Raw genomic sequence first — 23,563 nt, forward strand, 5'->3', positions numbered from 1 at the left:
GCTGGGCGCTATCGGTTTTCAGCGATAATGGAAACCGAAGGCACCCATCTCAAAAACCAACAAATCCAAGGCATTGGGTCGTGGGAGGGGCCAGGATTCGTAGTGCACTGATCCCCCTCACATGCCAGGACACCAACTGGGTACCCTAGGGGGCACTTTTACAAATTAACAAAAAACAGTAAAGGAGCTCCCAGGTGCATAGCACCCTTCCCTTGTGTGCTAAGCCCCCCAAATCCCCCCAAAACCCACTGCCCACAAGTCTACACCATTACCATAGCCCTAAGAGGTGAAGGGGGGGCACCTACATGTGGGTACAGTGGGTTTGGGGGTTTTTGGAGGGCTCAGCATTAACCAGCACAAGTGTAACAGGTGGGGGGGGGGGGATGGGCCTGGGTCCGCCTGGCTGAAGTCCACTGCACCCACTAACAACTGCTCCAGGGACCTGCATACTGCTGTGATGGAGCTGGGAATGACATTTGAGGCTGGCATACAGGCTGGGAAAAAAAGTTGTTAAAGTTCTTTTTTTTTTTTGGTGGGAGGGGGTTAGTGACCACTGGGGGAGTCAGGGGAGGTCATCCCCGATTCCCTCCAGTGGTCATCTGGTCTTTTAGGGCACTTTTTTGGGACTTGTTTGTGAAAAAAAAGGGTCCCAAAAAAGTGACCTAAATTCTCACTAAAAACGGCTATTTTTTTCCATTATTGGTGAAAGCCGCCCATTTCTATTCGGCCGATAACCACGCCCCAGTCCCGTCTTCACCACGCCTCCGACATGCCCCCATCAACTTTGGCTGTTTCCGTGATGGAGTGCATTTGAAGACGCCCAAAATCGGCTTTCGATTATACCGATTTGGCCACCCACGGGAGAAAGATGCCCATCTCCCGATTTGGGTCGAAATATGGGCGTCTTTCTGTTTCGAAAATAAGGCGGTTTGTATGTTAATGTAAATGTAACTAGTTTGGAAGTTCCCCAACAAAGTGCTCCACCTACATCTCTGCAGAACAAGGCTAAACAGCCTACAGGGAGAGACTGAGATAGCTGATACTGTTCGTGAACTCCTCATCACTGGAAAGCAACAAATGTAAAGCCTAAAAATTAGAGGTTCTGGCTCTCGTCTCTATTCATAAAGACTAGGTACCAGTTGACATGTTTGCGTGATTTCTGGGGTGTCTTATAGTATAAGACACTGGTCTTAATACCTAGAAAGCATGTCGGTGTGGCTTGCAGTTTTGCATTATTGGAGGAACTCCCAGAAGAAGTCATGAAAGGATGAATTTCCAAAAGCCATACCATAAATCACGGCTGATCTGTATGATATTGCATGCCTCCTGGACTGATGGAATTGGGTACAGGTATTAAAAAGGACTTAAGTGAGCCTTAAGTTTACAGGCAACCATCTTTAGCAATATCCTAGGCCTGTACCTCTTGGGTCCATTGCAATTGGGATGACGGGTATTGCTGTGATATCCAACAAGGCACCTGAACCACAAACCTTGTGCTTCAGAAATAAAGCATCTTAAGGCTGAAGGACTAAAGCGCTTATCACCTCTGCCGGAGGGTCTGTAAGGTTCCAGTTCATCTAAGGGGATCCTAATCAGTCACCATTTGGAGCCCAGTCTCCATGGGTTGTTCCATTAAGAGTGTTGGCAAATTGTAAGTGATAACAGCACTGATCTTATTAAGGAGAGCTGCTATTCCTATCTGCACCTGGCAGTAGGAGTTGTACTAAGGAGAACTGATTTGACCCCTGCTACTACCGGTGATGGGATTTAGGTGTTGAAAAGAGAAAAACATTACTGAAATACAGATGTGAAGAGACTTAATATATTTTTTACAGTTGAAGTTCTATTGGATACATATGGATGTGCCTTGCCACTGTTACAATAATAGACATTTTCAATAGACATTTAGTAAATTTTGGTTCAGCTCAAACTCGTTGGAGTTGGCTGAGTTATTTGTGTGGAGGAATATAAATCTGAACTACGTATTCCTCCTTCTGGAATAATCCGGTCCTGGCCTTGGTCCTGAAATTCATAAATTGGTTGTAATCCCAGTTCCCACTCCACAGGTCAAGCAGTAGGCAGCCACCTAGCTAAAGCCTATAAAACTGGGGGTTATACTTGCCTTCTTTATTACGAGTAACACTGTTTCGGATTAGTAATTCATCCCATTTTCTGTTGATCCTTGTACCTGGTTTGTTTGCCCTTGTCATGTCCTGGTTCTGTGGAGCAGATTTTTGTTGATACATTTCTTGTTGGGGAAGTGGATCTCTTCCCATAGATGGCCTGTAGGTTCGATGAGCGTCAAGGGCAAATATCAGGGTCTCTCTTCCTGACTCTTTGAGGCTTTCTTTACCATCCTTGAATTATGAAGGACAAATTCCTATCAAGTTACTTGTACATTCTTATATAAGTACATATTTCACTTTTCTGTGCTGTTGCTTATCTGGAGTTTCTTCATAAGATCATAAGCGATGCCATACTGAGACGGACCGAAGGTCCATCAAGCCCAGTATCCTGTTTCCAGCAGTGGCCAATCCAGGTTACAAGTACCTAGCAAGATCCCAGATCAGTAAAACAGATTTTATTCTGCTTATCCTAGAGATAATCACTGGATTTTCCCAAGTCCATTTTCATAATGGCTTATGGACTTTTTTTTTCCTTTTAGGAAATTATCCAAACATTTTAAAAACCCTGCTAAACTGCTTTTACCATGTTCTCTGGCACCAAATCCCAGAGTGTAATTACACATTATGAAGAAATATTTTCTCAAGTTTGTTTTAAATTTACTATTTAGTAGCTTCCTGATCCTAGTATTTTTGGAAACGGTAAACAAGCAATTGATGTCTACCTCTTCCACTGCACTCAGTATTTTATAGATCTCTTATCATATCTATCCTTGGCTGTCTCTTCTCCAAACTGAAGAGCCCTAGCTGCTTTAACTTTTCCTCACAGGAAAGCCATCCCATACCCTTTATCATTCCGTCGCCCTTTTCTAATTCCACTATTACTTTGAGATGGCAATGACCAGAAATGCACACAGTATTCGAGGTGCAGTTACACCAATCTTCCTATGTGTGTTTTTTTTTAATAACATTAGAAAGCTTCCTGTACTTGTGCACTTTTCTTCTATCCAGAGAAGCTAGAATTTTCTCATAAGATGTTTGTGACCTCTGTTATAAGTACTTAAGTACATAAGTAATGCCATACTGGGAAAAGACCAAGGGTCCATCGAGCCCAGCATCTTGTCCACGACAGCGGCCAATCCAGGCCAAGGGCACCTGGCAAGCTTCCCAAACGTACAAACATTCTATACATGTTATTCCTGGGATTTTGGATTTTTCCAAGTCCGTTTAGTAGCGGTTTATGGACTTGTCCTTTAGGAAACAGTCCAACCCCTTTTTAAACTCTGCTAAGCTAACCGCCTTCACCACATTTTCCGGCAATGAATTCCAGAGTTTAATTACATGTTGGGTGAAGAAAAATTTTCTCCGATTTGTTTTAAATTTACTACACTGTAGTTTAATCGCATGCCCCCTAGTCCTAGTATTTTTGGAAAGCGCGAACAGACGCTTCACATCCACCTGTTCCACTCCACTCATTATTTTATATCTCTATCATGTCTCCCCTCAGCCGTCTCTTCTCCAAGCTGAATAGCCCTAGCCTCCTTAGTCTTTCTTCATAGGGAAGTCGTCCCATCCCCGCTATCATTTTAGTCGCCCTTCGCTGCACCTTTTCCAATTCTACTATATCTTTCTTGAGATGCGGCGACCAGAATTGAACACAATACTCAAGGTGCGGTCGCACCATGGAGCGATACAAAGGCATTATAACATCCTCACACCTGTTTTCCATACCTTTCCTAATAATACCCAACATTCTATTCGCTTTCCTAGCCGCAGCAGCACACTGAGCAGAAGGTTTCAGTGTGTTATCGACGACGACACCCAGATCCCTTTCTTGGTCCGTAACTCCTAATGTGGAACCTTGCATGACGTAGCTATAATTCACCTTGCATTTGCTCACATTAAACGTCATCTGCCATTTAGCCGCCTAGTCTCCCAGTCTCGTAAGGTCCTCTTGTAATTTTTCACAATCCTGTCGCGAGTTAACGACTTTGAATAACTTTGTGTCATCAGCAAATTTAATTACCTTGCTAGTTACTCCCATCTCTAAATCATTTATAAATAAATTAAAAAGCAGTGGTCCTAGCACAGACCCCTGAGGAACCCCACTAACTACCCTTCTCCATTGTGAATACTGCCCATTTAACCCCACTCTCTGTTTCCTATCCTTCAACCAGTTTTACTTGGTAAAGGTTATAGGAAGATTTCTCATCCTCTAGAGGTTCTTTCTGATACTATTTATATTTAAGAAATCTTGTTTGCATTAGAGGACAACCGAAACTAGGATTTTTGGTTTCGGCAAAAACCAAATCTGCAGCAGAGTTTGGATTTTTATGTATTTATTTATTTTGGGGGTGGGGTTGGGTACTAAGATTAGTTTATGGTTTATTTTGTATTTATAATTATGGCTTTAGTGGAAACGTCGAAGCAGTTTACAGTCCAAAACATAAACATTAAATACATAGGAAAGGACTACCATAATTTGACAGGATAAAGAAAACTCCAAGAAAGCAAGAAATATGTAAAATTTAGTTTTTATATTGGAAAGATACATATGTATGCCTGCCTTGCTGGATTTATCTGAGTAAAACTTAACCTGTGGAATAAAAGGCAAGATTGAATTAGTTTTTTTTTTAATAGAGAACATAAGCAGTGCCATATTTGAACAGTACTAAACACAAAATATGGTAAACATACAGGAAACAAAATTCCTGTTTTTCAAAAATGAGGAGGAAAAGACCTCATTAAGACCTTAATCCACAATAGTGGGGCTTATAGCCACCTTTATGCGTGATTCGTCAAACATGTAATCATTGGTCTAGAAAAACCTCCCAAAAAAAGTTAAGTAGATCAAAATTTCAAAACTTTAATTCCCCAACAAATTTCTACCAACAACTAAATAATTTTTTTTTAAACTTCAGTTGCACAGCAAGATGGCTTCACTTTGATAGATTCATGTTATTCCATAAACTCTGCACAATCATCACTGCAAATATATATTTTTTAAATATTCCTTTAAGTACTGGCAAAGGTCCCGACGGTACCCGTTTCGCAAAGGCTTCTTCTGGAGACCTTGCCAATCTTTATGACGACCTATTATTGCTGAGCTATTGACTACATCAAACAGCGCAGTGGATTTTCCCAAGTGCATCTTTCTTTTAGGAAGTATGTGGTATGTTCTTTTAGGAAGATATCCAAAACGTTTTTAAACCCGCTAAGCTAACCGCTTTTACCATATTCTCTGGCAATGAATTCCAGCATTTAATTACTCGAGTGAAGAAATATTTTCACTGGTTCATTTTAAATTTACTATTTTGTAGCTTCATTGCATGCTCCCTAGTCCTAGTATTTTTGGAAAGCGTAAATACTACTACTACTAATTATCATTTCTATAGCGCTACTAGACGTATGCAGCGCTAAACAAGCGATTCACATCTACCCGTTCCACTCCACTCATTATTTTATAGACCTCTATCATATCTCCCTTCTTCCATCTTTTCTCCAAACTGAAGAGCCCTAGCTGCTTTAGCCTTTCCTCATAGATAAGTAGTCCTATCCCCTTTATCATTTTTGTCGCCCTTCTCTGTCCCTTTTCTAATTCCGCTATATCTTTTCTTTTCTTTTTTTGATGGTGTGACCAGAATTGCACACAGTATTCGAGGTGCAGTTGCACCATAGAGCGATACAAGGGCATTATAACATCCTCAGTTTTGTTTTCCATTCCTTTCCTAATACCTAACATTCTATTTGCTTCATCACCACCTCTGCACACTGAGCAGAGTGTTTCAACATGTCATCAACAATGACAGCTAGATCTTTTCCTGGTCGGTGACTCCTAATGTGGAACCTGCCATCATGTATATATCAGATTATATCCTTATGTAATACTAAATGTATATTTTCTTATATATTTCCACTATTCATGATGTATTGTAAGCCACATTGAGCCTGCAAATAGGTGGGGAAAATGTGGGATACAAATGCAATAAATAAATAAAATAAATGTAGCTGTAGTTCGGGTTTCTCTTTCCCACATGCATCACTTTGTGCTTGCTCACACTAAATGTCATCTGCCATTTGGATGCCCCCATCTCGTAAGGTCCTCTTGCAATTTTTCACAATCCTGTTGCAATTTAACAGCTTCAAATAACTTTGTGATATCAGCAAATTTAATTACTTCACTTGTTATTCCCATTAAAAAGCAGTGGTCTCAGTACAGACCCCTGTGGAACCCGACTATCTACCTTTCGCCATTTAGAATACTGACCATTTATCCGTACCTCTCTGTTTTCTATCTTTTAACTAGTTTTTAATGCACAATAGAACACTACTTCCTATGACTTTCCAATTTCCTCTGGAGTCTTTCATGAGGTACTTTGTCAAATTCCTTTTGAAAATCCAGATAGCACAATAGCAACCCACTTGCCTTTATCCTCATGTTTGTGCACCCCTGAAAGAAATGTAGTAGATAGGCAAGATTTCCCTTTACTAAATCTATGTTGGCTTCGTCTCATTAATCCAAGCTTATGTATATGCTGTGTAATTTAGTTTTTTATAATAGTCTCTAGCATTTTGCCCGGCACTGACGTCAAGCACACCGTTCTGTAACTTCCTGGATCACCTCTGGAGCCCTTTTTAAAAATCAGCATTACATTGGCCACTCTCCAATCTTCCAGTACCTTGTTTTGATTTTAAAGATAAATTACATATTACTAACAATAGTTCTGCAAGTTCATTTTTCAGTTCTATCAGTACTCTGGGATATATACCATCCGGTCCATGCGATTTGCTACTCTTCAACTTGTCAAATTTCCCCATTCACTTTTAAAATGCCAATGCCAGCAGCCTGGTCCTACCCTGGTTAAGGTGGAGCCCATCCTTTCGGAATAGGCTCCCATCTTCCCCAGAATGTTGCCCAGTTCCTAACAAATCTAAAACCCTCCTCCCTGCACCATTGCCTCATCCACATGTTGAGACTCCGGAGCTCTGCCTGTCTCTTGGGCCCTATGCATGGAATGGGGAGGAACATTTCTGAAAATGCTGCCCTGGAGGATCTGGATTTCAGCTTTCTACCCAGCAGTCTAAATTTGGCTTCCAGAACCTTCCTCCCACTTTTTCCTATATCATTGGTACCTACATGTACCAAGATGGCCGGCTCCTTCCCAGCACCGTCTAAAACCTGATACATGCTGTCACAAGATAGAAAATTCGACAATACTGGTGCAAGAAAATGCTGAATCACAGGTCAAATCCAATCCCTCTCGCACCAGAGGAAGAGGCCATTTCAAGTATAAAGGGAGATGCAGGATGGCCTGTAGGGCACTGACAAAGAAGAAAAATACAAAGGAAAGTCTTTGTAAAGTGTATTGTGTAAGTAGGAGAGTTTTAAGCTGATAATGGTAATGAATGGGAAGCTAATGCTGTTGATAGAGCAAGGTGACACATGATCCAATTTGTGTGCTCTGCAAAGAGTTCTAATTGCTATATTTTGAACAGATTGAAGATGTTTCAACAAGAATTGTAGCAGGCCAGCTAGAGCAACTTTGCAATAGTGCGAATGGGATGTGACCAGCAGTTGAAGGATTGTCCGCTAGGGATTTTTATCCAAGATGCACTGAATTGCCTGGAACTAACGGTGGAAATATAAAGTGCAAATTGTAATTACTGGTCACAAATAATATTTAAGACTTCACTAGTTGAATTGTAGAATTGGGCAATGAAGGTGCCACTGCAGGTCTAGTTGTTCAACTGGCCAGCCAAATAGCAACAGATTTTGCTGGGTTCAACTCTGTTACTTGGACAAACGTGTTGAACATTGGCTCCAGTGTGTGTAAAAATTTATGTGATTCATGACATGAACTGTCTAGCAAAGGCTGATCCTGGAACAGGGCCCATGATCTCTTTCCCCCCCCCCCCCCCCCCCACACCTCTGGATATGGAACGCAGGGATCCTGTGAGTGAAGCGCTACCCTAATTCACTCCTAGTTGTCAGCCATCTGTGGGGTGGGTATATGTATATATGTGTGTGTGGGGGGGGGGGGGGGGGTTGGTGTGGATTTGTTGTAAGTAGTATTCATGGATAAGGTTGGTTACCTTTATGTATGGAGCTATGGGAATGATTGCCTCCTTGCCACAGACTCCGAAATGAAGACTCGGATTTGGTTTTTCACTTGGAATGCCGCTTCTGAGATTTCTTTGTGGTTTCTTCCGTTCTGCTGTTTGAAGCTCTCTTCTCTTGTCAGGGCACTAACAGCTGGCCTTTTCTTTGCTGAGCTGTTCGCTTGACCTAGGGAAAGGGTGGGTGGGTGGGTAATCGGTCATTGCTAATGAGTTTCCCAGGTTTATTCTTCAGCTCCCTCTTTCCTCTCCATCTGGTTAGACAATGGGTTCAGTGTTTTTTATGCTCCCAATGGATCTGACCAGAAACTTTCCTTGCCAAATCCTTATCATAATGAAGCTCAACTTGTGTTTTGGGGAGAAGAACAACACTTTCTGTTTTGTTTTGTTTTTTAAGCTTCTTTCCTTAGCAGTCACTCTGAGAGAAAATGTGTGACTTTGCTGGGAACAGCTCTCACTGCATATCTTTTTCTATTCTTTGGGTTGTGAAGATCAGATTATGACCGGGTAATTGAATGTTTTCTTGCCCCCTTGTCCATTCACCATCTGCTGTCATTCCAGACTGCAAGAATGCATGCACTGCTGCAGAACTCTGTCTTGGTATCTGGAGAGAGCGTTCAGGACAGATTTCTGCTGATATATTTTGGTACCTGTAATTAGTCAGTCGCTGGTAGGATTAGGAGCAGGGGAAGGGTTGGTGGTACAGAGAGGGCCCAAGGAGTCAGGGGTGGAGGTGAACTGGGTTGGTAGGAATCTGCTGTCAGCCTCAATCCAATTGAAGGGACATGTCTTAGCTAAGCCACGTACATTCCAGTGTATTGTGGAATGTAATGTCCTAATTATAGGCCATGTGGGGTTACCTTCTTAAATTGGTTTGGGAAACTCATTCTTCGTGCAGCATTTATCAGGAATATATTTGTCCAAGTTTCCAAGTTCATTAGTGAGCTTGATATACTGCTCAAGAGAAGCCTATCGGAGCGGTTTATTTATAATGTAAATTCAATAATGTCAGCAGATAGACCTGCATAGTCCATCTAGTCTGCACATCAAGGTGGCCAGAGTTAAATTTGGCACTCTGCACAGGTTCCACATCTTCATGTTTTAAGAGTGACATACTTAATCTCTGTCTCTCCCTTCCAATTCTGGGTCACTGACCATAGAAATCCACCTAGCACTGGTCTACTTCCCAACACCAGGAGTCACCATCAAAGTCCGTTCCAGCCTTTATCCTAACCTGTTTTTTTTTTTTTTTGACATTTACAGGACCTAGACCACAGAAAGGAACTCCATAAAATAAAGAAAAAGGGAGTAGATACAGGAGAAGAAATAATCCGACAGGGGTAGGTCATGTAGAGGAGAGAGAAAAGGAGGGAGAATGGACATTGTGGAATTTGCAGAGGCAGTTGGCTTTTTTTTTTCTAGCTCTGGGTGTTTTAGTAGTTATTTTATGGGGCTCCCTAATGTGGGAGTGTTGTACTTTTTAAAATTAATTTTATTTGTGAATCGCCCATATTCTTATATACAGATAGCTAAAATATAAATGGTACATAAAACACTACAGTTTTAACATACCTAAAAGAAAATATAAGCGTTGCCATTCTGGAACAGACTAAAGGTCCATCAAGCCCACGTGTCATTCGCTATATATTACTACAATATGACTCTAGCAGTTACTGCTGAAAACATTGCCTGATGTCTCTCTTCTTCTTTGCAGGTGCAGTTCACCCTGTGCAGCGCCGTTACTATGACCCATCCTCTGCACCAGGAAAGGGTGTAGTGTGGGAATGGGAGAGTGATGGTGGCGTGTGGACGCCATATGATATGGAAATCATCGTTTTTATCCAGTGTGCCTTTGAGAAGCAGCAATCCTGGATTGACCTCTCCTCCATTGGCTTCTGCTACATCATTGATTTCACCACCATGTTGCAGATCAACCACCAGACTCGGCAGAAGCGCCGCCTGCGCTGGCGGCAGGACCTGGTGTATCCGCTGTTGACAGGCTCATGGCCTAAGTTGCAGTCCTGGTTGGCCAGCCCCGGCATTCCAAGCAAGCCAGCCCCAAAGCAGCCATGTACTTGCCCACAGTGCCTGCTGGTGAAGAATGTAATGGGCAGTATTTCTCCCACTACTGAGGCTGCTGTGAAGGGAGTATCCCCAACTGGGCCCAGACATCGGTCTGTTGCTGGCATCAAAACTCTGGTAAATGATGTGGTGCCTGCCCAATCTGCACAGACCATCAGGAGCCGGAAGCAAACTGTGGTAAACCAAGTGAATAAGGAACAGGCAACCAGCGTGCCAGCTCAGACAGTGGTTACGACAGTGACTAACCCAATGGAAATCAAATACAAGAAGAGCCAAAATAACAGAAAGAGCCTGAGCCACAACCACCTTCACTGCATTGCCATGGCACAGTCCAAAGCACTCATCGCTGCTGGGTGAGTTTCTCTCTCTATGCCCTGGGCAACATCAGTGTTTTTCTCATTGATGTGAATGTGGTGCTTAAGCATCTATCTTTCTTCTGCCCTGTCTCCTCACCCCACATTCTACCCCACCCCCCCAAAGCTGAGTATCCACATACGATTCCCCTATGCAGCCTCCTCCTATGTGCTTCTCCAAGGGACTGCAGCATCCTTTTTGCACAGATTTAAACTGGTATGGTGTATACACTGTAGAAATGTTTTTGTTATATATGACAACACATTTTTATAAACTGTAATGTCTGAAAGAGAGTTTGGGCCCAGAGACACAAGGCTTCTCTCTCTTTTTCTCTCTCTCTCTCCCCTTCCCTGTATTTCTTTTCATTGCCTCATTTGCTGAAGTTCTTTTGTTGGCCATAAATTCACTTGCCCTCTTAAATGACCCAAGGAAAATTTTCTTACAGAGGAGTGAGAGCAAAGAGGGGAAAATCCTCCTCCTCCTCCCTCTTCTTTCGCTGTGAAACAAAAGTCTTTCAAGAATGCCATAGCTGCCTTCTCCCCACTGAGGATAAGGGAATTGCATTTGAGTCAATGCCCTTTTCCTCCCGCTGTCTCAGCTGCTGTGAAATTCTAGCAAGTCTTAGTCTGTCACCACAGCAACCATTGTAGACTCTGAACTTGCAGACAAGCAAGGGATAGATCAGTGGATGCCATTGGGATGTCCCCTTCTGTGAGTTTCCACGGCAATGACGGTACTGTCTTTTGTACAAGACATTGGTCTGTGTAAGTCAAAAGCTCATAGAGCAGGAAAGGTGTGACATCAAAATAATAAAACGTATCTAAATAAAAATAGATATTTAAAGGGTAGATGTATAAAAGGCGCATATATAAAAATGTCAAGAAAAGCACTTCAGTGCCTCAGTAAAATCAGCTGTTATAATGACTCCCAGCGAAGCCATGCACTTGCTCTGGAGAAGGTATAAACATATGCATGTATATATTCCTATACTTTGTAAATCCATCCCTGGGAATATCTGTGTGCCATCTTGAAAATTCATTGAAGGTGTACATACATTTTTCCTTGCATAAGAACATAAGATTAGCCATACTAGGTTAGACCAATGGTCCATCTAGCCCAGTATCCTGCTTCAAATAGTAGCCAAGCCAGGTCACAAGTACCAGGCAGAAACCTAATTAATAGCAACAGTCCATGCTACAAATCCCGGGGCAAGCAGACTCTTCCCCCATGTAGTCAAACCTTTTTAAAGCCAGATATGCTAACCGCTGTTACCATATCCTCCTGCAACAAGTTTACCTATTCTTTGAGTGAAAAAGTTTTTGCCTGCTTGGTTTAAAAGGTATTTCCATGTAATTTCATTGTGTCCCCTGGTCTTTGTACTTTTTGAAAGAGTGAAAAATCGATTCACTTTTACCCATTCTACGCCACTTAGGATTTTATAGTCCTAAATCGTTTTATAAGAGCCATTTTCTGCATGTAAAATGTACTTTATATAATTGCCCTTGTACTGTAAATACACTTCCTCCTATCTCTTGACGTGTGTATATAATATAAAAACATTTTTATATCTATATTCAAATGTTGCAGTCAGTATTATTTTAAATGTGAGTCATGGTATTTTAATTCTCCATGGACAAGCAGAATAACAAGCCCTCATGGCAAGGGTTCCTGTGTGGGAAAGTTTCTCCAGCTTAGTAAGTACTGCAAGCTCTTGAGTTGCTTCACCATATACATGCATCACTTCCTACCTGTTGCTTTTGCACAGACCCACCTCGGTCTTCGTCTTTTCAGGACCAGGTGGACACGTTACCCGGAGTTCCTTTCAAGACAATGAACTCCTTTTATAAAGCCGCGCTACCAGTTCTGGTATAGTCTGAAAACATTCTTCTTCAACAAGGCCTACAATTGAGAACATATAGCCTCACTAAGTCACCTCACCAACCCACTCAATTATGAACACCCACCTTCTATAACTACCCTAATCACTCTCCTCCCTCTTCTCTCTTCCCTTCCTTGATCGCTACACATTACTAACTGTATCTGATATCATGAAATGACAATGTTAACAAATCTATGTAAGCCACATTGAGCCTGCAAATAGGTGGGGGAATGTGGGATACAAATGCAATAAAATAAATAAATAAATGTGACTAAGTCCATTGAATTCCTTTGGGCTTTATCACATTTGCCACGTGGGACTTACTAGCGCAGCTTTGTAAAAGGAGTACATTGCTTATTTTCACTAAATTATCATTTGTAAGTTTCTCGTACTTCTGTCAGTCATGCAGTACTTCCCCCCCCCCCCCCCCTCCCATTTCTTGGACACTTTCAAGTTTTCATTTTTTTAAATGCTAATTGCTGAAGGGCCCTGATTGAGGACTTCAGGTTGCTGGTCATGGTACATAACGTTCATAATCATTCTGATAAGTTACTGCTCTTCTAGATCAGATGTCCTGGGAAAAAGCTCCCAGCAGTTTTTATAAAGTGCACCCAGTACAATGCCCGAGAGGCCTTCAAGATTAAGAAATTCAGCACGAACTGATTGTGGTGCTGAGAAGTCTGGTCCTATATCTGTGTTATCAGATGCTGGGGGATTCAGCAACATTTGTGAATGCACCATTCTCTATTATCGGGACCAGTCAACATCCAAGTTCCACCCAAAGGAGAGGATGGATTCATGCTCAACTTTGCTACTGAAGGCTTGTGATGCCGAATGGCAAGTGGTGGCAATATTGCACCTCAGAGCATGGTGCTGAGAGCATCAAAGTATTGAAAGAGGGGTACAACAGCCTTCAAGGACCCGAGACCTGGCTTCAGATACTCCCCAAATGACTCGGGAGGATGTGGACACTCCTACTGTGAATTTGTCAGAGGCTGTGACAGTACCTGTTCACAGATTTATGAAGGATGTTTGAATAAGAGTGTGGGAGATACCCCATCCCATTAATGGCGATTAACAAGAAAGTGAACTCCAGTGTAGAGGAGTCCAGAAAGCTCTAGTATTCAAGAAACAATTGTCGTATGGCAGTTGAATCAACTCCCAGAAGAGCCAGAAGTTCCAAAACTAATTCCTTGGTGCCTCTGGGTAGGGAACATCGGACATTGGAGACTTTTTTTGGGAGGGACATTTTTGTTGTTTTAGAATGCTGTGCTTAATTTCCATGTAAGTTTTTACCTGCTCTTCAAGGGTATGTCTTTACCATGCACAATGTTGGGGGAGTATGCAGAAACTCTTAGGAGAAAGCCAAACAACATTGGGAAGGAGTATGGAAATTCATGAGACCTGTGATATTTTTAATATAAGATCGAGAGCTTCAGTATGAGTAATGGCACCTGGAGACTCGCCTGTCTCCAGGCTTCAAATTTAAGATGTACCAGCAAACTTGCTGACATACTGTTCTGTGGAGAGAATCTCTCCAGAGTGGGTGGCTTCTATCTTAATCAATAGCACAGTGCTAATCTTTGATTCTCTTTAGGCCCATTTCTGTCCCAACCTTGTCTTCTAGGAGGTACCAGAGTAAAAGGCAAAGTAGATCCTGCTACCTCAGATGTAGGTATCCTCCTCTCTTCTGTTCTTCCCAGTCAAAACAGGGATCTCACACTAAACTCAACCAGTTCTGCAGCTAAAACCAATGATGTGACTTTGCCTGCACAAGAGCATAACCAGTGTCCCAATGTCCATGCTAGACAGGAGGGTGGCTGGTTTCTGTTTTTCAGAGACCTCCACTCTGGGTACTAAAGATTCTCTGTCTAGGGTACCATCTGATGCATTAGTAAATGACAGCAAAGGTAGCCCATGGCAGCGGCGGCGAGGGAGGGTTTGCGGCGGGAGGTGGGGTCAAGAGGGTCGTCGGCAGGGGGGTCCAGGGCCAAATGTACGGGGGCCAGGCCCCCGTGGCCCCACGTAGCTACGCCACTGATTATAACGCTAACAAAACATTTGAATACTATGTAAACAGTAACTGGGAAGATCAGGACATATAATTCACTGAGCCTTAGCAAAGAGATTTGTCTCTCTTTTTTTCCCCGGCCTAAGACTGAAGCAACAGCCAGCAACAACTGCTAGGTGATTAACTCCAGCCAATTGGAGCCCAGTCAACAAGTTTTAAAAGTATACTGCTGCTTGCTTCCTGCTTGTGTTAAAGAAAAAGAACATTCAGTTCCCTGTAACAGCTTTACAGCAAAGAAACACCACCTGCTGGCCAAATAGAAATACACTTAGCACATCATTAAAACGAGAATATCTAATACATTTTATAGGCTTAAAACATACTGTTTCTTCACAGTGGCCTGCTAAATTGCTTTGAATATTGGCTGGTCAATTTTTTTTATCCTAATCAATTTTTGAAAGAAAAAGGGTTACTGAGCTGGTATTTCATGGATAGATAAATAATCTATTTAGTTGGCTGTAGATGCTTCTGTGCGGGGGTTCTCTAATTTGGTATTTATTTTCCTTTTATTTTTCTTTATTTTTGACTCTGTATTGTGGATGAACAATTGTAAATCTTGTGGTTTAATTATCATGGCATAATGTTTTTTCCTTTTGGGTTATGTATATTGTGACCTTATGACTTCGTCTGATTAAATAAAATGTTTTTTAAAAAATTAGTGTTTCATCTACTGTTCGCTTGAATGCCTTATCACAACACCCTTTTTCACCTTTTAATCGTATGCAAATAACTTGATATTAAGGGCCCTATTTACTAAGCTGCGCTGTAGACACGCTAACTTTTTAGCGCATGCCAAAACGCTTGTGCGCTTACAGCACAACTTAGTAAACAGGGCCCTAAATTAAAAAAAAAAAAAAAAAAAAAAAAAGGATTGCATGTAATAGCCCAATGATAGATAATTGTGAGGTTCATGTTCATGATGCAACTGCAAGGCTCCTGCCTGTCGTAGATGGATAATGTGATCTGTAATTGCTCCCGAAGCTTCTGTGTGCAAGGAGTGATGTGAACTGTAGCCTGAAGGATTCTTAAATGGACATAGTAAATGATGGCAGATAAAGACATGAATGGTCCATCCAGTCTGCCCATTTGTTATTAATTCAAGATTAAATCAATGAACATGGTCTTTCATGAGAGTAAAGCTTCTTTTTTGTTTGTACCAACCCAACAACCTGATATAAAATTGAAGTTATAGCTTATAGTTAACTTTTTTTCTTTTTTCTTTTATAGAGTTCCCACTCTGCCTGTAAAGAAGCTGAATGGATCCAGCCCAGTAAATCCTGCCCTGGCAGGTGAGAGACCTTTGGGGGGTGGGGGGGGGGATGAGGGGGCAAGTGCTGGGGCAACAGTTATCTAATATAGGGGCCTATATAATAACTTTATCTGCCACTGTTTTACTATAAAAATCTGTTCAAGACCAGCATGGTCCACCTAGTCTGCCCAGCACGATTGCTATGGTTGTACCTGCCATGTGCAGAATGTGCAGGTTTTATCTCCTCTGTGCCTTTTGTTGAGTGGTTGAATCTGCAGCTCTATGCAGATTAATCCCCTCTCCTTTTGAAGGGTGAAAATCATGTCTTGCTTTGATGCCCCATCCTGTTGCTATATTGGAAGCCCAAATCTTAATTCGATCACTGTTTTTCTCCTCTCCTCTTCCACGGGAGGATGTTCCAGGCATGCATCTACCCTTTCAGAGAATAAATAGTTCCTGACGTTGCTTACTCTCGTGAATTTTGCAATTCGTGTGCTATAGTTATTTTGTATGCTAAAACCACTTTGAATGTAGTGAAGACAATAACATGCAAAAATGTTTACTAAATGGTACACTTGCGTTCTAATAACTTGCATTTGGAATTAATTCTAATGCAGGAAAGTGTACTTGAAAACTTGTGCACATCTTTGTTCCAAGATAAAACTTTACTGAAATCTGAGGTGAAGTAAACTTTACATTTCAGTTGACTTTGGAAAGTGAATTGGAATTTAATCAGCCTCCTAAATCTTTCCCCCCCCCCCCCCCCCCCAAAGTTAGGTGCTGCCTAATGCAAGGCCCTCATAATGGGGGGTTGCGTTCAGGATCCCCTCATTTCCCCACATTTCTCTTGCTCTCCCACTAACCTGTCTTACTGGTGATGGCACTTGAGTGATCATTTGGGGGATAGGTGGGTGGGGATCTTGTTAGAATTGAGGTACGGAGCCTCAAGAGTGGGGCGGTATGTGAGACTCTCTGGTCTTTGAGCAGCATCTCCCTGTACTACTACTACTACTTAACATTTCTAGAGCGCTACTAGGGTTACGCAGCGCTGTACAATTTAACAAAGAGAGACAGTCCCTGCTCAAAGAGCTTACAATCTAATAGACAAGTGAACGGTCGTTCCGATAGGGGCAGTCAAATTGGGGCAGTCTGGATTCACTGAACGGTAAGGGTTAGGTGCCGAACGCAGCATTGAAGAGGTGGGCTTTAAGCAAAGACTTGAAGACGGGCAGGGAGGGGGCTTGGCGTAAGGGTTCAGGAAGGTTGTTCCAAGCATAGGGTGAGGCCAGGCAGAATGAGCGGAATGTACCTGTGTGTGACTTGCTGAAATGACTTTCATGCTGAATCACTAAGGAATTCAAGATGGGAACAGTGACCCATGTACATAATAAAAGGAATACTAATATCAAACCACCAGTTCTGGTGACTAGGATAAGAGCACCCACTGGTCCATAAATTGGCAATAAAACCCCACAGCATTACATGCAATACAAATTATGGTGTCAATGAAAAAAGTAAAAGAAATAGCATATAGCTGCAGTATTTCCAGCCACAAAGTAATGATTACTGATCATAAACAAATCCCAAATTTGCATACTTAGCAATTACATACTTATCCTTTTATGCCATCACAAGTCTTATCCTACTGATGCAATTTGTTCTGATTGGTCCCTAACACTATTTAAACCCAAGAAGTTGCAGTCTGCCTTGCTCTTTGATAGATTTTGTGTGTGAGGTCCTCAATGTACTGCTACTTCAGTTAGTGACAATTGCTTGCCTACCACTTGTAAATTAATTTGCGTGTTCCCACCAATTACTCTGACCTCATCCTCCCCAGACTGCTTTTTACACAGTCTAGGAATTAACAAACTCCATAATCAGAAGGACTCGCTGGGATATAAGAAGATCGTTTATTATAATCTCACCAACAATAGTACAGGCAAATCAGGCATTCATCTCTGGATCATGATGGGGCAACATTTCACAAAGCAGGTGCAGTCTGATCTCTCTCCCCAGCCTTCTGATTCTAATACTCCTCAGACTGCTCCTTATATACTATTTCAACCTCATTGATTCCAATGGACCCTAGCTTTGTCACCAAGGCTCTTGGCCCTTATCAGTTTGATCAAAATGACTTCACATGTTATCAAGCTCTAAGTATAAACAAGATATGCTCAGAGCGCATCTTGTTAGATGACTCCACATGTTCCCCAAACCTTCCCCTAGCCCCCTTTGGATGTTCTCACCCGGGGTGCAGCTGACCCAGTACTATCTCTACATAACCACAACAATTTTGCTCATGACCTCTTGTAGGTGCCAGTCTCCTTATCTACAGAGTAGATTCCCTCCACCCTCTGTCAGCTCTCTGAGCACTTACTTCAGCATTTGCTACAGTAAAATGTAACTGTGTCAAAGGTGATCTCTGATTTTTACAAGCCTAGCTCTCTGGGAACTCATTTCAGCTTGAGCTGCAGTGAAATATATTTTGTATCAGAGATGATTCTGCTTTTTAAGAGGCCCAGCTCTTAGCCTGGGCCATTGGTCTGTATTTTACTGAGAGCAAGGGCTAGCATATTTCTACATTCCTCTTGCCGGACCCCCCCCCCCCCCCCAGGGGGGGCCGGCACACGCGACTACTAGTGTGTGGCCATCCTTTCCAGAGGACTCTTAGCGTCCTGTGGGGGGGGGGGGGGAAGGTATAGCTTCGAGGTGACAGGGGTGCTCTGTCATGATGAGGGACTTAGGCTATAGCAAGGGTCAGCATTTGGATACATAATTATATGCTGGATGAAATGCAGCGTTGGGTTTCCCCTTTTAGCATAACCAACCCAAGGGGCCTAACTATTCTACACCTACCCCTCTAGGGCGGATCGAGACTTGGAAACATGTGAAGTCAATTAAGTCTAGGTACCATACAATGGAATCAATAAGGTGGAGTGTATATGATTGCAATTAACTAATATATCATGATTAGAAAGCTGATGTTGGAAGGCGGGGAAAAGGAAATTTTCAATCAAAGTTTGACTAATGATCAGCTTTGATTGTATAAATATAGCTGAAACTGGTATTAATAGGGCAGAAATATTTCATTGTATCATTTAAAAAGGATTAATAGTAGCCAAATATTGAATAACTACTTGCAAACTCAAGAGCATTATAATTGAGTGTTGCACTGTTTAACCTGCAGTAGTTTTATAATTATGAGCAAGATAATAGTTTTGCCATTATCTTACTGCTGGGTGTAATAGATCTAGATCATATATGAAGGCACTGTTGAGTTATACTGTTTTTGGAAAATACATAAGAATATAATCTTCTTCTTCCTTTGTACAGAAAATGAAGCAAATCAATTCATTTCTCTCTTGATGATTAAGAAATCATCAACAGTAGAAAACAGTCTGCTTAGTTACTATTTGAGGTCCAGTGATGAAAGGTACAACAGTTTAAAAATAAGAGAAAACCCAATCTAAACCTGTCTATACAAATTGGCAAAATATAACAAACTGAAAAGAAACATATGATAGTTCAATTAAACAGCATAAGCAGGATAAATATCTTCCTTAATAAAAGAGGTATACTTGCGTTACAGGCATTAAAAATAAAAATAGGTAAAATAAATAGCAGTGGTCCTACACAGAATTTATGGTGGAAATGTAATTTGTCTCGTACTGAGAGTAGTAACAAGGAGGCTTAAGACAAACCTCTGAATATATGGAATAATGCAACAGTATCAACACCTGATTTAGTAGCTAATTTTGTTGGCTAAGGCAAAAAGGTCTTATAATGCCTTTATAACACAATCATCAGTGTCAGTATTATTGGGAATGTAAGTATAACAATGATTTCTGGCTTTAAATTGATCAAGTACCCCTCTTGACACTCCTATAGCATTTGCAGTGATAATAGAGGTACAGCACCTGTCAATCCGTATGCGGAGTAAAGTTTATAAATATCAACATATCTATTTCCAATTTTCCGGACAAAGAACCAAGGATGCCACCCACTTTGACCAATGCTATAAGTGACATACCAAAAATATACAGGTTCTCTGTTAGAGGGTCTGATTATTGGATGTGTGGTCTGTTCAACTTTAATTCGTCCACATCCCTGGAAAATTTCAAAGTTATCCAACACGGACCTATTAGATCCAGTAGCCCATGTATCAAATAAAGGATAACACAAAATATCGAATCTAGTTAAAGGGCCCCAGTCAGGATCATCATCCATTCCAGGATCCCAATTTAGGGGATGAGTGGGACAGGTACTGTTCAGAGGCTCATTAGAGTGAGCACCAGCCATTTGATAGCCGGGCAGGGGTAATACAAGAAGTATGAGATGTAAAATCAAAAGGAAAAACAAAACACACTGTTGAACCTGTTTCACCATGCCTAACTTACTGTTCCAGAAATACACCAATACATTCTTTTCTGAACTCTCATCCCCTGTAATTTTATCACACTTAAACCTTCACTCACAAAAAATGTTATACCGAATGTTCATTTGCTAAGGTTCTATTACCCTATTAATTTCCCTTTGTCTCTTTCCATTGTTCTTTTCCTTGTCCTATTCCCTAACGATACTTTGACTCTGCCTTCGCTTAAATTCTCACAATGTAATCCATAACTGAATTGTAACAAATCGTATTTCCATTATTTACAATGTATTGTAAGCCACACTGAGCCCGTAAATAGGTGGGAAAATGTGGGATACAAATGCAATAAAATAAATAACTGGTGTCTGATTCCCGAGTTGTGATTTTGCCTGCCAGTTCTGTCCCATTCCTGATTTTGTTGACGTTGACCGGGCTTGTCTGGTCACCTTCTTGATCTTTATACTGTTCTTATCCAGCCTCATATTATCTGGCAGCCAGCGACTAATGCTAGCTCTGCCAAAAAAAAAAACCACACACACACATTGGGCTCATGTTTAAAGTCCTGTTAATTTCTGAGTCCCAGAGGGCTCAACCTTATGGGTGAACACACGACCAACTACTACTATTTAACATTTCTAAAGCGCTACCAGGGTTGCACAGCACTGTACAATTAACAAAGAAGGACAGTCCCTGCTCAGAGGAGCTTACAATCTAGGCCAAGAGTCCTCTGGTGTTCCTCATTTGTTGATGAGCCACATCATAGCTGCCCAAGCATTTGGCTAAGCTCAAGAATAATGTTGCTAAAAAGTTCACTGGCAACACTTCTCATTACATTATCATAAAGGAGAAGTGGCCTAGTGGTTAGAAGAAGAGACTGAGAACCAGGGAAGCCAGGGTTCAAATCCTGTTTCTGCCACTAACACTTTGTGGCATTGGGCAAGTCACTATGTCCCACTGTCTGAGGTACCCAGTTAGATTATAGGCTCCCTGGGGCAGAGATAATTGTCAGTACTTATCACTGAACAGCACTGCATATATCCAATAGCTCTATAAAATTAGAATTATTATTAAGTTAAGCCTCGTATGTCTGCAACACAAATTTTACAAGCCAAGGATTTGCCATCCTGGGTCAGACCAAAGATCTTTTCAAGTCCTGCATCCTGTTTGACAGCGACCATAAGGATCCCAAGGTATAGATAATTCCTTGTTTCTCACACCCATAGAAAATTAGTTTTCCTAAGTCTACTAGTAAATGAATTCATATTTTAGTCTCTGATTGAACTCTTTACCTCTCCACCTTGAGATAAGGCAAGAATTCACTTTTGCCCAGGTTCAAGAAAGCTATGAAAACTATGGTAATTTGAGCAGGATTTCAAAGAAGCTGCTGCTTCTGCTGGGCTCTCCTGGGTTCTCATCCCCTTCCTTTTATGTTTTTTCCTCTTCCTCATTTCTGTTCCTGCTACTGTGACTTAACAGAATTCTAATTTTCTTTTTGTCTTATTAGTATTGTCAAATAGTGTAAAAAACCCAAATAAGATATCAGACTACTACTACTATTTAGCATTTCTATAGCGCTACAAGGCGTACGCAGCGCTGCACAAACATAGAAGAAAGACAGTCCCTGCTCAAAGAGCTTACAATCTAATAGACAAAAAATAAAGCAAACAAATCAAATCAATTAATGTGTACAGGAAGGAGGAGAGGAGGGTAGGTGGAGGCGAGTGGTTACAAGTGGTTACGAGTCAAAAGCAATGTTAAAGAGGTGGGCTTTCAGTCTAGATTTAAAGGTGGCCAAGGATGGGGCAAGACGTAGGGGCTCAGGAAGTTTATTCCAGGCGTAGGGTGCAGCGAGACAGAAGGTGCAAAGTCTGGAGTTGGCAGTAGTGGAGAAGGGAACAGATAAGAAGGATTTATCCATGGAGCGGAGTGCACGGGAAGGGGTGTAGGGAAGGACGAGTGTGGAGAGATACTGGAGAGCAGCAGAGTGAGTACATTTATAGGTTAGTAGAAGAAGTTTGAACAGGATGTGAAAACGGATAGGGAGCCAATGAAGCGACTTGAGGAGAGGGGTAGTATGAGTAAAGTGACCCTGGCGGAAGACGAGACGGGCAGCAGAGTTTTGAACCGATTGGAGAGGGGAGAGGTGACTAATTCAACAGACAAATCAATGTTTTTCAAAGGACATATTTATTCACAATATTTAATCAAAAAATACATAAAAACATAACTATCATAATTTGAATTGAAATGTAGAAAATGACGTCAGAGTATTATTTTTAATAGTCATCTTACACCAGAGCTGTAACTTTCTTCTTTAATTACAATTTTTTTTTCTTTTAATGAGAACTGTGCAAAATTAGTTTGGATTCTCACATCTTTTAACTAGTGGTCCAGTGTTTACTGGTCTCTGAATTGAATTATTGCAATTTATTTTATGTTAGTAGTACTAAGCTGCTGATAAGATTGCAGACAGTACAAAACACTGTGGCTAGGTTTTAAAAAAATGTTTCTCCTGCTCACCGTTCTGATAGTGACATCATTATTGAGGTCCTTACAGTAGAGTTTAAGACCTGTACCTTGACCTATAGAATACTATTTGGTGACATAAGATCTCATGATGCCGAGTTAGAGAGCAGGCGTCTGTGAGAACAGCTCCTAGGCCCCAAGGGTAACATTTATCTCCTTCATCGGCATTTACCCACCTGAAGTATCATTACTGTTCTGGGATTTGACAATTCATGTAGGAATTTTCCAGCCAAAAGTGTTTTACACCCTGAACCTGAAGGATTTATGGATTAAGAGGGACACATTCTGGTAAATCTGTGAAATACAACTGTCTTGAGATGGCAGAAGCAGATACGTTATGGTGGTTTCATAGGACTAGGAGAGTATTCAGTCTGTTAAATCGACTGGAAATGGACTTGTTTTTTTTTTATATGGCTTACTCTTTTGTGGCAGGAATTTCTGGAATCCTGATGAGTGCGGCAGGACTTCCCGTATGTCTGATTCGCCCATCAAAGATCATTCTTCAACCACCTGTCAAGAGTGAGATTAATCCCATTCCTGATATTTCCAGTATTAGCTGCAAGACCAGTAAGAAGCAGAGCAGGAAAAGTGAGAAGCTGCATGACCTGAGAACCCCATGCTAAAGACCTGGCTTTCCTTCTTACCACTATATTTGTGGTAGTGCTGATACCTAGCTCCCCTTCCTGCCACTCTAGGGTACTGCTGTCTGGTCTGGTTTCTCACCCCTCCACTCCCCCTTCCCCTCCACACAAGTCCTTCACTGTTCATAAGATCTGGTCTGATTAATCTC

At 41.6% G+C, this 23,563-nt stretch overlaps 1 protein-coding gene across 1 annotated transcript in view; it reads left to right on the plus strand.

Moving 5' to 3' along the window:
• The window catches only part of DTX4 (deltex E3 ubiquitin ligase 4), a 55,579-nt gene that overhangs the window by 16,235 nt on the left and 15,781 nt on the right, over window positions 1–23,563 (plus strand). The window contains exons 2-4 of the mRNA XM_030221161.1: window positions 9,955–10,675; window positions 15,854–15,915; window positions 23,206–23,361. Coding sequence (XP_030077021.1) covers window positions 9,955–10,675; window positions 15,854–15,915; window positions 23,206–23,361 — 939 coding nt within the window. The remainder of the gene's footprint in view (window positions 1–9,954; window positions 10,676–15,853; window positions 15,916–23,205; window positions 23,362–23,563) is intronic.

This window comes from Microcaecilia unicolor, chromosome 1, assembly GCF_901765095.1.
Source record: "Microcaecilia unicolor chromosome 1, aMicUni1.1, whole genome shotgun sequence".
NCBI classification, from domain to species: domain Eukaryota; kingdom Metazoa; phylum Chordata; class Amphibia; order Gymnophiona; family Siphonopidae; genus Microcaecilia; species Microcaecilia unicolor.